General features: G+C 27.3%; 3 protein-coding genes across 3 annotated transcripts; 1 reads left to right on the forward strand and 2 right to left on the reverse strand.

Moving 5' to 3' along the window:
* The first annotated feature begins 3626 nt into the window (after positions 1 to 3626).
* On the forward strand, positions 3627 to 4430 carry LOC146881923 (uncharacterized). Its single transcript, XM_085668826.1, has one exon. The coding sequence runs from the start codon at positions 3777 to 3779 to the stop codon at positions 4017 to 4019; it is 243 nt and encodes an 80-aa protein (XP_085524952.1). The 5' UTR covers positions 3627 to 3776; the 3' UTR covers positions 4020 to 4430.
* Positions 4431 to 5900: 1470 nt separating this feature from the next.
* On the reverse strand, positions 5901 to 7354 carry LOC114170411 (endochitinase EP3-like). Its single transcript, XM_028055888.2, has 2 exons — positions 6972 to 7354; positions 5901 to 6639 (listed from the first exon to the last, which is right to left on the reverse strand). Exons 1-2 carry the CDS (start codon positions 7291 to 7293, stop codon positions 6233 to 6235), a joined length of 729 nt encoding a protein of 242 aa, XP_027911689.2. The 5' UTR covers positions 7294 to 7354; the 3' UTR covers positions 5901 to 6232.
* A 3225-nt stretch (positions 7355 to 10579) lies between these two features.
* LOC146881924 (endochitinase PR4-like) lies at positions 10580 to 11549 on the reverse strand. Its single transcript, XM_085668648.1, has 2 exons — positions 11203 to 11549; positions 10580 to 11087 (listed from the first exon to the last, which is right to left on the reverse strand). Exons 1-2 carry the CDS (start codon positions 11483 to 11485, stop codon positions 10681 to 10683), a joined length of 690 nt encoding a protein of 229 aa, XP_085524774.1. The 5' UTR covers positions 11486 to 11549; the 3' UTR covers positions 10580 to 10680.
* Positions 11550 to 12933: the final 1384 nt, after the last annotated feature.

Below are 12933 nucleotides of genomic sequence, written 5' to 3' on the forward strand. Positions count from 1 at the left end.
ATATTTAACTAATTTAATTTATAAATAATGTTTCGATTCTGATTCAAGTTTGTCTGGCAGCCATCGTTAGGAACAATCATCACATTTTTGAGATGTATTGTCTTTTTTGAAGCGTTTGAGTTCGATTTTATCCTTAAAAGATGTATCCGAAGATAAAGGGAGATAAGAATATTTAAATTTCGTGGATCTATAACTTTTGCGTGTAGCAATGACACGGATAAAATTGTGGACAATTCTTAGTAACGTAAGAACATACTTAGAGAGTCAAATTGTTAGAGAATGGCAACAATTCTTGGTGTTGGTTTGAGCAAGCATAAGCTAGAAACTCAATGTGAACGGACAAACAAAACATATGAAGCATTCAAACTACGAACTGAAATATTTAATGTCAGAATTGTTAAAATAATCGAAAATGAAAAACGAGAAAAGTTGTTTAAGATTAGTTAAAAAAAGAACTTCAACTCTGTATACTATATAGTCTAAATACGACCTGGTTATATATTAATTTATCAAAACCAAAACGACTATAATATAATAATATATGATTATTTAATATTATAGTATAGTGAGAAAATTGACTCTATAACAAAAATGAAGTCCTCCTTCTTAAAAAATAGTATTTTGAGAGTTGTTTTCTTTGTCATTATTCCCTCAAGTGGCTTCACTTCCACTGAGTATCTATATTTTTATCATTTACAATTTTTTTTATCAATTTCAAACACTACTACTTAAGTCTAATTTATATTGATTTGATTTAAATTTAGAATGTTAATGCGTTGATGATGTCTTTCTTTTATATAAAATTTTATTTTAAAATTATTATAGTTTTAATCACTCCTAATTTGAATTTGATATTTAAATATTGACACGTTGTATCAATAAATATTATATCTTTTAGTTTTTATAATTCATTTCCATAAGTCTCTCCTCAATTTTAAATTTCAATATTAGACACACGACTTGTATTGAAAATTACGTCTTTTATTTTTGTTCTCTTTTCACATCTATGCTTTTTATTCATACTAAAACGTTTCTAGTTCATTCTTTAATAAATATTTAATAAATATTAATAATTTCTTCTTAGAAAGTTTTAAAATTTTTTTATTTTACTGTGTTGAATTTTATTTATGTCCTTACTTAAATTCTAAATTTGTATGGATAAGATTTTCATCGGGAATCAAGTATGAGATGACCATAAACAAATAAAGATTTTATTCTAAATGTTTAGGAAAATTGTATATTTATATTCCAATATATTAGCTAGTACTAAACTTTATTTATTTAGAAGATAATTTCGAATTTAGATTTTATAAGAGGTATACATTGATTTGGACATAAAAGTGGAAAGAAAATTTATAAGTTTCAATTTTTTCTTAACGAAAACTAACATATTAAAATATAGTATTTATTAATTAAAAAATATCTAAAATTCTATATCGTTCGTTTAAGTCTGTATTTTCATTTTGAGAATTTGATATGAACTTAATTGAAATTCAAACTTATAAAATTTTAAGAGTCGTATTATAATATAGAATAATATTGAAGATCATATAATTATATTATGAAATATTATGAGTCTTAAGAATTTGTAGGGAGTATAAAAATATGAGAGATATAAGATATATGATAGGTATAAAAGATATACTCCAAGATAAATTTGTTATTTTATTTTATTCATGTACTTTCACTCTCATATATATATATATATATATATATATATATATATATATATATATATATAATAACACAAAATTATTAATTCGAAAATTTTTTCTTTTTAAATATGAATTTAGATGGAACATAAATTAAATGAGTACAAACTTAAACGAATATTTACCGTGTAGGCAATTGAATAAAAAACCAAATACATGAAAAACAAATAAACGAATCACATTTAAACAATTTAATATTATTAGTAATTTTAAAGTTGCATATTGAATTTATCACAAGATGACATGTACTAACTACAACTCAATGATTTTATATCATTTGTTGGCTTTCTTTAGAAAAAATACAAGATAAATTCAAGACTAAATAAACTACAAACCCATTTATATAAGAGATAATATATAAATTTCAAACTAAGACTTTAAAACAATATACGTATAGTTTTTTATTTTATTTTATTTACATATTTTATTCTTGACCATTCTTAATTAATAGTGTGACTTCAACTCACACTTAACTCCACTAATATTTTTAAGTGTTAAAACACAACTTTATAATTTTGTATGCAATTTTTAATTAACTTAACCATTAAAATATTACTCGTGACAATTGCAGATTCTGGTTAGGTGCTGTGCCTTCATTGTTGTTTTTTTTTTTTTCCTATTTGTCCCATTGGATAGCCCTAATAACACGTCTTTGGAAATATTCTTTCTTTTCCCATTATATTTTTTTTCTCTCCCTAATTTGCAAAAAATAAAATAAAAAAAAGTGAGTAGTTAGTTGGAATTTAGAACACGAAGAAAGATCCAACTTGCTATTAAATTCCTTAGTGAAAAACTAAAAAAAAAAGTAGGTGGCAATATCTGAGATATTCTAAATAAATTGGTTAGGTGAAACCTATTATTCTTTCATTTTCCTATTGCATAGTCAAATATGAGTTAGTCAATTCAACTTTAAACATAACATATTTACTCATTATTCTTTCATTTTCCTATCACGCTACATCACTCAAAACATAACATATTTGCACCTTTTCTTTGTCAACACTGTTAGCCAAAACTTACCTATCAATTCTTTCATCTTTTAAACCCTTTCACATATTCAACATCAAACCGTGTATTCTCTTTTCCAACCAAATCATGTACATGTTTTAGATTGACTTAACACCATTTATGACCAAATTCTACAGTATATACTTTTTTTTTACATTTATTAGTGTAAATAACTTTACATTATCAATTAATTATCTTTAAGTATAAAACAATTTTTTTCCACATGTGCTTATTTTTACATGTTCAGAATAATTCCTTTGAAGTATGGTTAGTTTACATATATATCAGATTTAGCAGTAAGTTGGAAAGAAAGGTCAGAGAAGATTATGAGTTCAACTCCCTCACTAACACTTAAAAGTTATATAAGGTTGATTTAGTAAGTTTAAAAAAAAATATGAGAGAAATCGTAAATTTAACTCTCCATTTAATAAAAATACTAATGATTAATATTTGCCCATAAAAAAATCTTATATTTTACATTTTTTATTATAATTTACACTTAAAGTATATTTGATCGGACTAAATTTTGATAACTTTTTTTTATTAGTTGAGGTAACATCTTCTAAGTGATTTTGGAATATAGAAAAATGAGAAAATAAAAAAAATGAGAAGTCACTTAGAAGATGTCACCTCAGATTGTAGAAAAAAGTTGTTAAATTTAGTTGTCAAAATACCATTTTACTATTTGATTTTAGAATTCATAATGATATTTTTAATTTGGTTATAATAGTACACTAAACAATATAGAAATACATGAAATTTGGTATTGCTGGGCAACTTCCAAAAATCCTTGGTCAACACGTAATCCATTGAAACCCATGTCCACCGAAAAGGCTAATGAAGTCCAAAAAGAGAAGCACAAATCTAACACACTTTCTTGTTCCTTTCCTCACTCACTATAAAATGGCACCAACACCAACACCAAGCCACAACACAACCACAAAACAAGCTTTCATTGCTCCTTCCAATTAATAGTTTGAGATACAGTAGCAGCAGTAGCTACCTAGCTATACCACAACAACCCTTCTTTTCTAGCTTTCACCAAACCTTCCATCAATGAGTTCCTCAAAAGCATGCACCCTTTTGAATTTGGTAGCTGTTGTTGTGTTTGTTGCTATTTTGATCGGAGAAAGTAGGGTGGAGGCGAGGGTTTTATCTCACTCTGAGGACTTTGCATTTGCAAGAGCTAATAACCTTCAAACATACACCTCTTCAGCCTACGAACAAGCCAAGAAAACCATGGCGTTTTGGATGCAACGTTTGGCTTCTGGACCAAGCCCTAAAGGTCCAGGTCATTGATTTCATACCGTATGATCCTAAACCCTAAAACACACGTTTTTTATTCGGATAATGATACTTTGACAACTTTCTCTTATAATCTGAATTTGAGATGACATCTTTTGAATGATTTTAAAATATAGAAAATTAAGAAAATAAAAAAATTGAAAAATTACTTAGAAGATATCACCTCAAGTTATGAGAGAAAGTTGTCAAAATTTAATCGTTAAAAAGTCATTTTTGCGTTGAAGACATATAATTTACATTCATAGTTCTTCAATTATTTCATTGTTTGGTTTTTGATTTTTTTTTTCCTTTTTCAGTGTGATTTCTTTAGGTCAAGATATACATATAAAAAGTCTATAGACGTGTAAACACGTACACACTTATGTATATTTTATTAAATAATAGGATTATTTATTAATTACATCAGTTCTCTATATCTATTTCAGCTAATGAACAGTGATATGTTAAAAGTGATGATGCTCAAACTTTGTCGTATAAATAATTGATTTGGCGCAGACAAAATTAATCTCTTCGTTAAATGCATTCTCAAATTGAAGTTTTGAATTGTCAACTTTGATGTCTGCAAAATTCAACCCATATTGCGTATATTGACTTCATCAACTTTCAAACTAACAATTTAACATCAAGAATAAAATCAATGTTAAAGATCTTATCAAACAAATTTACAACGTTGTATAAATGAGTATAAATTCTGTAAGGTTAAATTAAATGTAAAGTTAAATAAGTATAAGCATTTAATTTTGTAGAATTGAATTAATTTAAAAAATTGTAATTAATTTTGTGGAGTTAAACTAACTTGAAAAGTTATAATTTAAAGATTTTTAAGGTTAAAAGAATCTATAATTTGAGAAAGATATATTAATAGATGTTGGATAAAGTTTTGGACAACGTTTTGATGATGACATTTTTATCACATAACCATTTTCTTAATTATATTTCTTTGTTATGAAAATTATATAAATTTATTATGTTTGTACAGTTTCTCAATTAAAAAAGGGGTCGTGATTTTTTTGGACTCAACAACGGGACCATCCCTCACCAAAATAGTGAAAAGAAAAGAAAATAAATAAGTGGGACCCCTATCACATGGTATCCAATTCCAAAGTCAAGTCTAAGATATTGTTTTAACACCTCAATTCTAATCTAAAAATCGATTCCTTAATGTATATTTAAACATATAAAAAAATTTACCTAAAATTAACCTTTGAATTTAATTATTGAAAATACGAAAAGAAACCAAACACGTGCACTATTATAATAAGGGTAGATGATCTTTACCTTCATATCTCCCACCCCTTAAAGAGTGTTATCTATGAGTCTGTAAAAAACTTAAATACCCAATTATTACCCATGTGATAGCATATAAAAAACTTCAATTATTAATCACCTTCATTAATATATATAAGTAGATTTTTTTTCTTTAAATCACTGGATTATTTTCTATTCTATCTCTAATAATACTAATTATCACTAATGCACTTTCATGTTTATGTCTAAACGCTATTTTATATGTCTCGATTCTTGTGCAAACAAAATATATAAAGATGTGATGATATTTTTGTAATTTAAAACAATTTTTATGTCTTGATTTGGAAAAAAATTGATGTAAAAGATTATTCTGAATTTTTCTTTGTTTTAAATGTTGATATGTCTCAATTGAATTATATTCGAGACAATAAATTTAACTTTCTGCCTCAGTTAAATTAAACCTGATACAGAAAGTATATTCAATTTTTTTTTTATTTTAAATTTTTGATATTTATTAAGTTTCGGTTAAGCAAAAATCGAGAGATTAACTATTAAATATGTCTCGGATCTATTACCAATAAAAAAAACTACTTCTTTACCTTGACAAAATATGTTTCGGATGCGCACTCAAAGTCAAAAGATAGAAATAACCATTAACCATTGTCATTTTCCATCCCTGCTGCAGGACATACCTAAAAATAACTAATGAAATGTGTAAACGTATCCATGCAGAATTCTTCTTGTGTCCTTTGGAAGCAACATAACATAGCTCTTAATATTATAACAATAGAGCAAATGAAAAGGAGCATAATTCTTGCGAAAGCTTATCTCACGCACAGAACTCATTATTTTACAGCATATATGATATGTGATAGATGAAGGATAAGACACATGCATCGATCTTGTTCCCTATAAAACTTTTCAACACTGCAAGTTGGAACTATCCATGGATTATGCATTTAGCAAGTGAGGTTATCACCAGGAGCAACACCAAGCTGTGAACAGTATTGTGTGTAGTAATCAACACGAGCCTGAACAGCATCAGGGTTTCCTCCATCACATTCAGCTTCACCTTTCATGGCTCTAATGGTTTCACCAAACCCCTGCTCCATCACAGGGCTCACATTCTGTGTCCAGAACCACAGTGCTGTCTTGAACGACACCACAGGGTCATTGGCCACCGTCTCCGGAGCTTTCAACCCATCAAAACCAATGCTTTCCCCTGCTGCTCCATAGTTGTAGTTCCATCTCAGTTGAATCGGTCCACGCCCGTAGTACTCCTTGTCAGAGGCACACGGGTACTCACTGTTGCTGTCATCACAATAGTCCTTTGATTCACCTTCACTCTCTTCTACGTAGCAAAAATCTGTGAATTGCATAAAAGATGTTAGAAATTATTCGTAGTTACGATACCATGTTACAAGTGAGTTTTAAATTTTAATTTAATTCTACAAAATCGATTTGTAAAGTGAGTATTATATTCAATTATATATTATGAATTGACCTTATTTCTAATCGACGTGAAATTTTCAACGTACTTCGTTAGACGAAGTTTTAGATGTCTTTAATGTTTTTAAGGTTAAAGTAGAGTTACAATACAAAAAATATTATGTTCTTGAAACTCTCGCATCGATTATAGATAAGATCGATTTACGATAAAAACCAGCGTCACTGTGGGAGATGGAGAGAAAGACTCACGTTGAGTTTCTTGTGTGAAATGAGCAAAAGCAGCAGCAATTTCACGTTTGGAGTCATCTGCAGAACCAGTTCGACCAAACTGTTTGTAGGAATTGAGAGCATGCAGGAAGGCTTGTCGAGAGTAGAAGTTCTTGCCTGCACAATCTGCTTCATCATCACCTTCGTCAAGTATGGCGTTGAAGAATTCGGTTGTGACAATGTCAGGCACAGAAACATGGTTCGCTTTCTCACTGCCATAGCAAGCACCTTGCATCAACACTAACAAACTCACCATCACTCTCTTTACTACACTGTTCATGTTTTGCACCTTGTTGTTCCACATCGTCTGGTGGAGAATTTTGTCAAACACTGTTATCACTATTTTCGATAGAGAATGTTGGCAATTCAGACCACACTCACTTCTATTTGTAGCATGCTTTCTCGTCAGAAAAAAAAAATGATACTTAATATATTTAATTGTATATTGATTTATGGAACAATAATAGGGTATTTTGTCAAAAAAGTAAGTGCTTGAATAAATGTTAATATTATAAAGGAATGATGAATTGATTGCATATAAAATATATTATTTTCCTTTCATAAACCTTTCAATTAATGCACTTAGTTAAAATAAATTTAAATTAGTTGAATATAATAAATTACTTAATAAATATACTTTCCAATAAAAATCATCAATATTTAAACTTAAAAGTGGGCGGACTTTAATAGCAATAAATATATTACAACTACTAAAGTTATCTTATTTAATTGAATATATTTTAACCAAAAAATAATTAATGTATCGTTCTACTTCAAAAGAGTTTTTTATATATATAAAAAACAATAACAGATTTTCAGAAAATTTGCTTGATATAATAGTCTTTGTTTTTCACTTCTTTAATTGGTATTTTCTGAAGAAAAAAAAACAATATTAAATTATCAAGTAATTATATTCTCATACAACTCATCTTTGTGTATCATTTATTCAAAATTTTGAATTTATAAAAAAATTCTATAATACTTAGGTATCGTGTATATAATAAAGATTAATTAATATCTGTATAGTAATAGTTGAGTCATATGATAATTTCTCACAGTTAACAATTAGAATTAATCTATCAAGTAATACTGAAAATCATTTAATACAATGACTTTCTCTTTATATATATATATATATATATATATATATATATATATTTAACGTAAACTTAAAGACTGATTACAATGTGGTTTTATTTTTTTCTTATTTTAAGCTAATGTATTTGAGTTGAAAAAAAAAAGAAATATTAATTGTATAAATTACTGCGAACAAGTAAAAGATTTTTACTGAAATTTAATTGTGAATTAATTAAGTATAAAGAATGACAACAAGTGTCTTAACTTACTATATCCGTTAAGTCAAAATATTATCTAATCGATTCTTAAACATTCTTACAAACTTATTAGCAAGATCCATGAAGTATTTAAGTGACATATAAATGAACAAAGACATCCTCATAAAAAACAATTATTATTATTAAATATTTTTAATTTTTTTAAAAATTGATAATGAGTATTTAATATGAATCGAGTTAAGATTATTGAACGCAAGTATAATGTGAAAGAAAGAAGTAAGTAAAATTCAATTTGTCCTTTTAATAATAAAAATATGGTTAAATATATTTTTATATTACAAGAAGATGTCTAGTTAAATATCAATTTTAGTGATCAATACAGTTGACCAATTTAAATATCAATTCACAAAAAAAAATTATTAATGACTAAAATAGTAGTTATTATAAATAAAAAGTTATAACGAGTTTCTAAATTGATTTCTAAAATTTAGTTATCAAAATTGTAACTACCAATAAAAATTGGTCACTAAACATTAGTTATTAAAGTTCTTACCAAATGAATTGATTTATAAATTAGTTTCTAATTAATTAGTTAGTGACTAATTTAATAATCAATTCTAATTTTTTATTCATAACAATAACTATTTTAATAAATAATAATTTTTTATTTTGTAAATTAATTATTAACTGGACATTTTTCTTGTAGTATTAGTTTTTAAACACCATTTAATTTGTAAAAAAAATTATGTAATTAAATTAAAATGTTATATTTATTCACTTTTAAAATTTGAAAATCTGACTACATCAAAATTTAAAAAAAAAAATCAAATTTCAAATTTCAATCTGAATTTAAAATTAAAAACATATTTAATCTTAAAATTTGCTTAAGTTTGGATATGACATCAACCTATACGTAGCTAGAAATTTCATTCCATTATTACAGAACGCATAAATGATACGGGACGGAGGTGTGAGTAATCTTCTGTGGGCTAACCTATAATACTATATAACTGCTAATAGCTATTTAATTAAACTTTAGTATGCCTATATTCTAGACCATTTTGTGCTTTTCTTGGGTTTTCAATTACTAATAAATTCATTTAACTTATAAAAGAACTTCTATAGGGTAGCATAATTAATAGTATTATTTTCTAATTTCTATTTTCTATAAAAAGTAAGTGAAAATGTAGCAGTTGATATTCACACTTTCGGCTTCTTTGCGGTTACATTAAAAGCTTCACATTAATCAATTTTAAGTCACAAAGGGTTTGATTAGTTACAACTACTCCATGATAGATTAGTGAAATTCTTAATCATTATCCATCCTTTCATAAGTGTGGTTTGAAATGCAGAAAGATTTTATTTTTTTTTGATAGAAAATTGCATAAAGATCAAGCATACATGTATAAGTATTGGTGTTTCGAGTTCAAAACATAAGTCTAATCCACATATAAAGGATTGATATCACTTTCAGTTCAATTTTATCATTTTTACTTAACGTGAGACTTAAGACTTATAATTGGATCTCGAACAATAAACGATGTTATAAATAATGCAACATATAATTTAAAATCAGTTACAAAATAATGTGTCATTAGCAACTTACATAGTGCAATTACATGTACAAGAAATTTATGGACAAAATAAAGTAATTTGTATTTTGTTACTTTTTTTCTTTTGTTATGTAAAAAATTGTATTTTATTATCTTATATTTAACCTTTCCATTGCTCTATTTTGTTTTTTCATATTTTTCATTTGATTTTAGTATAGAAAAGTCTACTCTTAATCCAACCATAATTGTTAAACATTATAAATTTGTTCACTTTTACGATAAGTATTATAAATCATCCGTGGTTTTTAATTGGTTAACAATATAAAATATTTACATTCATAGTATATAAAAATAAAACTTTTAATAAAAAATGGACATATATATATATATATATATATATATATATATATATATATATATATCAGAATTAAATATGTTATATTGGAGGCATAGTTTATTGTTGATTTTGCATATTATTTTTTAAAGAAAGATTTATTAAAAATTAGAACACGAATAAGACATGCATGCAATTCACATAAAATAAGCTCTAATCCAAAATTTAAAACAATCTTGGTGGTGCTCGTTTTTTATTTTTAAGTGAGACTTAAAATGATATTTGTATTTCCAATACTAACTCTGAAAACATAATGGTAGTGGTTTGCATGAATTGTTGTTGTTGCAGCTTAGATGCAGAAAGGAAGCTATAGTTAATAATTTTCCTAATCACAATAATCAAAAGAAATTTTTGAGCCTTTGAATTGTTTATTTTATTAACTATAACACGTGTCATCATATATATGGTACACACATATATAGATATATAGTCTTATATATCTATATAACTTAGCAAGTAAGATTGTCACCAGGAGCAACACCAAATTGAGAACAATACTTGGTGTAATAATAAACACGAGCACGGACAGTGTCAGGGTTTCCTTCATTACATTCAAGTTGGCCATTGATGGCTCTAATGGTTGCACCAAAGCCCTCGTTCATGACAGGGCGCACAAACTCCATCCAGTACCACAATGCTGTCTTGAAGGACACGACAGGGTCATTGGCCACTGTCTCCGGAGCATTCAACCCATCGAAACCAATGTTCTGTCCTGCTGGTCCATAGTTGAAGTTCCACGACAGTTGGATAGGTCCACGACCATAGTACCCTTTGTAAGGTACACATGGAAACTCAGTGTTGCTTTCATCACAGTAGTCCCTTGACGCTCCTCCAATCTCTTCTATGTAGCAAAAATCTGCATCCAATCCAATCAAATCATATATCATAACATAACACAACTTAATATCTTCATCTGTTGAAGTAATATAGTTGAACAAGTTCTGCTATATGTAAAAATTCATCATACTAACGTCCAGTTTCGTGGGTGAAATGAGCAAAAGCAGCTGCAATTTCACGTTTGGAATCATCTTCGTTATTAAGAGCACCAAATCGATGGTAGGACCTGTGAGCTTTGAGGAAAGCGTCACGTGAGTAGAAGTTCTTCCCTGCACAATCACCATCGGCCTGGTTGATTATCATGTCGAAGAATTGTGGTGTCACGATTCTGTCTATGTTTTCGGCACTCGCGGTTTTTGGCACCATCAGCATCACCATCATCAATAAGGTTGTCACAAACCCTGCAACCTTGTTCATCGTAGCTATGTAATGTTTGTTACAAGAGCAACTATGTAATGTTTGTTATAAGGTTGAGATTTATGAGCACAAAGGGCGTGTATATTTATAGTGTTAGTGCTGGCTACAGGACATTGAACCTTTGGAAAGGAAGTGCTGACACCCTAAATAACTTTTGTGCTTGAAATTTCAATCTGAACTTGGTGACACAGTATTAGAGTATGTCCCATTCTACGATAGAATAACGTAATTCACGGGTTAGATTTTGACTTTATAGCTTTGGTTTGTTTGTCTCTGTATATCTATATATGTATATATATTAAACTGATTTAAGTCTTCCTTAATCTTAGAAAACAGGTTTAGGTTTATAAGGTGTATCTTATATATTTATGCATTTAAAATTTACCTTAACTTTATGTATATGTATGATGTATGATTTTTAAGATACTCTTCACATTAAAATATATACTATACATTTCGAACATGTAAAATTATATCAATATGTGATCCGATACGGTTTGAATTCAAATAACTCTGAATAGTAAATGAGTTGTACACTCACTCATTTATTTATATATATAATTTATTATTTTAGAAAAGAATATTGTTTATAAACAACACCTTATATTATTTAAAAATAATAATTTTCAGACAACCTACTATGGAGAAATTAATTTTGGATTTTGATTAAGTTCCTTTTTTTAATATTAAAAAAAAAGCATTAAATGTGGATAGACAGTGGTGTGATTTGTAGGTGTAAAAACATGAAAGCCAAATGACTGGTCTAACGTGTTTGTGTTTGACTTTAGTGATGGCGTAACTAGCCAGACACTGTGCAGCCCCCCTCTAGGTAAATTTTAATTTGGATTAGTTATTTAGACATAGGTTTGGTAGAATTTGGAATTTTTGTTGGGTTTTTTTATTTATTTATTTATTTATTTTGTTTTTGAAATACAATGAACATTTATTTTAATGTTTTAAAATATATATTTTTTTAAAGTACCAGTATATTTTGAAGTCACAAGGACAAAAAAAAAATCTCGACTGGTTGTGTAGTGTATAAATTTAAAAATACGAAAAGTTTTTATAAATTTATAAGAGTTTGTAAACGGTCAAATAAGAGAATTTTTTTAAATTAAAAAAGATGATAGATTGATTTTAACTTATTTAAAAAATGCCTAGTTATTTTATTTTATTTTTCTCTTACAATTATTTGCTTAAATTTTATTCAAACTAATAACTTGGTGATGTTTTTACATTTTTTTTAAATAATTTGCAAAACAAATGCGAACTTTAAATTGCTTTTACTTAGTTCGTTAAAATGCTATAAATGTATTCATTTTGCATATTAGAGCGAGTTTCACGTAAATATCCCTTAATAAAGCTCACATAAATATTTTTGGTGAGTGGTAATATTAGTTTTCTTTATACCATGAGAAATTACACAATTTTGATTAGAATTAAACTCA

Source organism: Vigna unguiculata, chromosome 11 (assembly GCF_037176805.1).
Source record: "Vigna unguiculata cultivar grain cowpea cultivar isolate G323 ecotype 2 chromosome 11, ASM3717680v1, whole genome shotgun sequence".
NCBI lineage: Eukaryota > Viridiplantae > Streptophyta > Magnoliopsida > Fabales > Fabaceae > Vigna > Vigna unguiculata.

Coding starts and splice junctions, on each gene's coding strand:
- LOC146881923 (XM_085668826.1), top strand. CDS start 3,777: ATGAGTTCCTCAAAAGCATGCACCCTTTTGAATTTGGTAGCTGTTGTT.
- LOC114170411 (XM_028055888.2), bottom strand. CDS start 7,293: ATGTGGAACAACAAGGTGCAAAACATGAACAGTGTAGTAAAGAGAGTG. Junction 6,640..6,971: donor TTTCACACAAGAAACTCAAC/GTGAGTCTTTCT, acceptor TGCAATTCACAG/ATTTTTGCTACGTAGAAGAG.
- LOC146881924 (XM_085668648.1), bottom strand. CDS start 11,485: ATGAACAAGGTTGCAGGGTTTGTGACAACCTTATTGATGATGGTGATG. Junction 11,088..11,202: donor TTTCACCCACGAAACTGGAC/GTTAGTATGATG, acceptor GATTGGATGCAG/ATTTTTGCTACATAGAAGAG.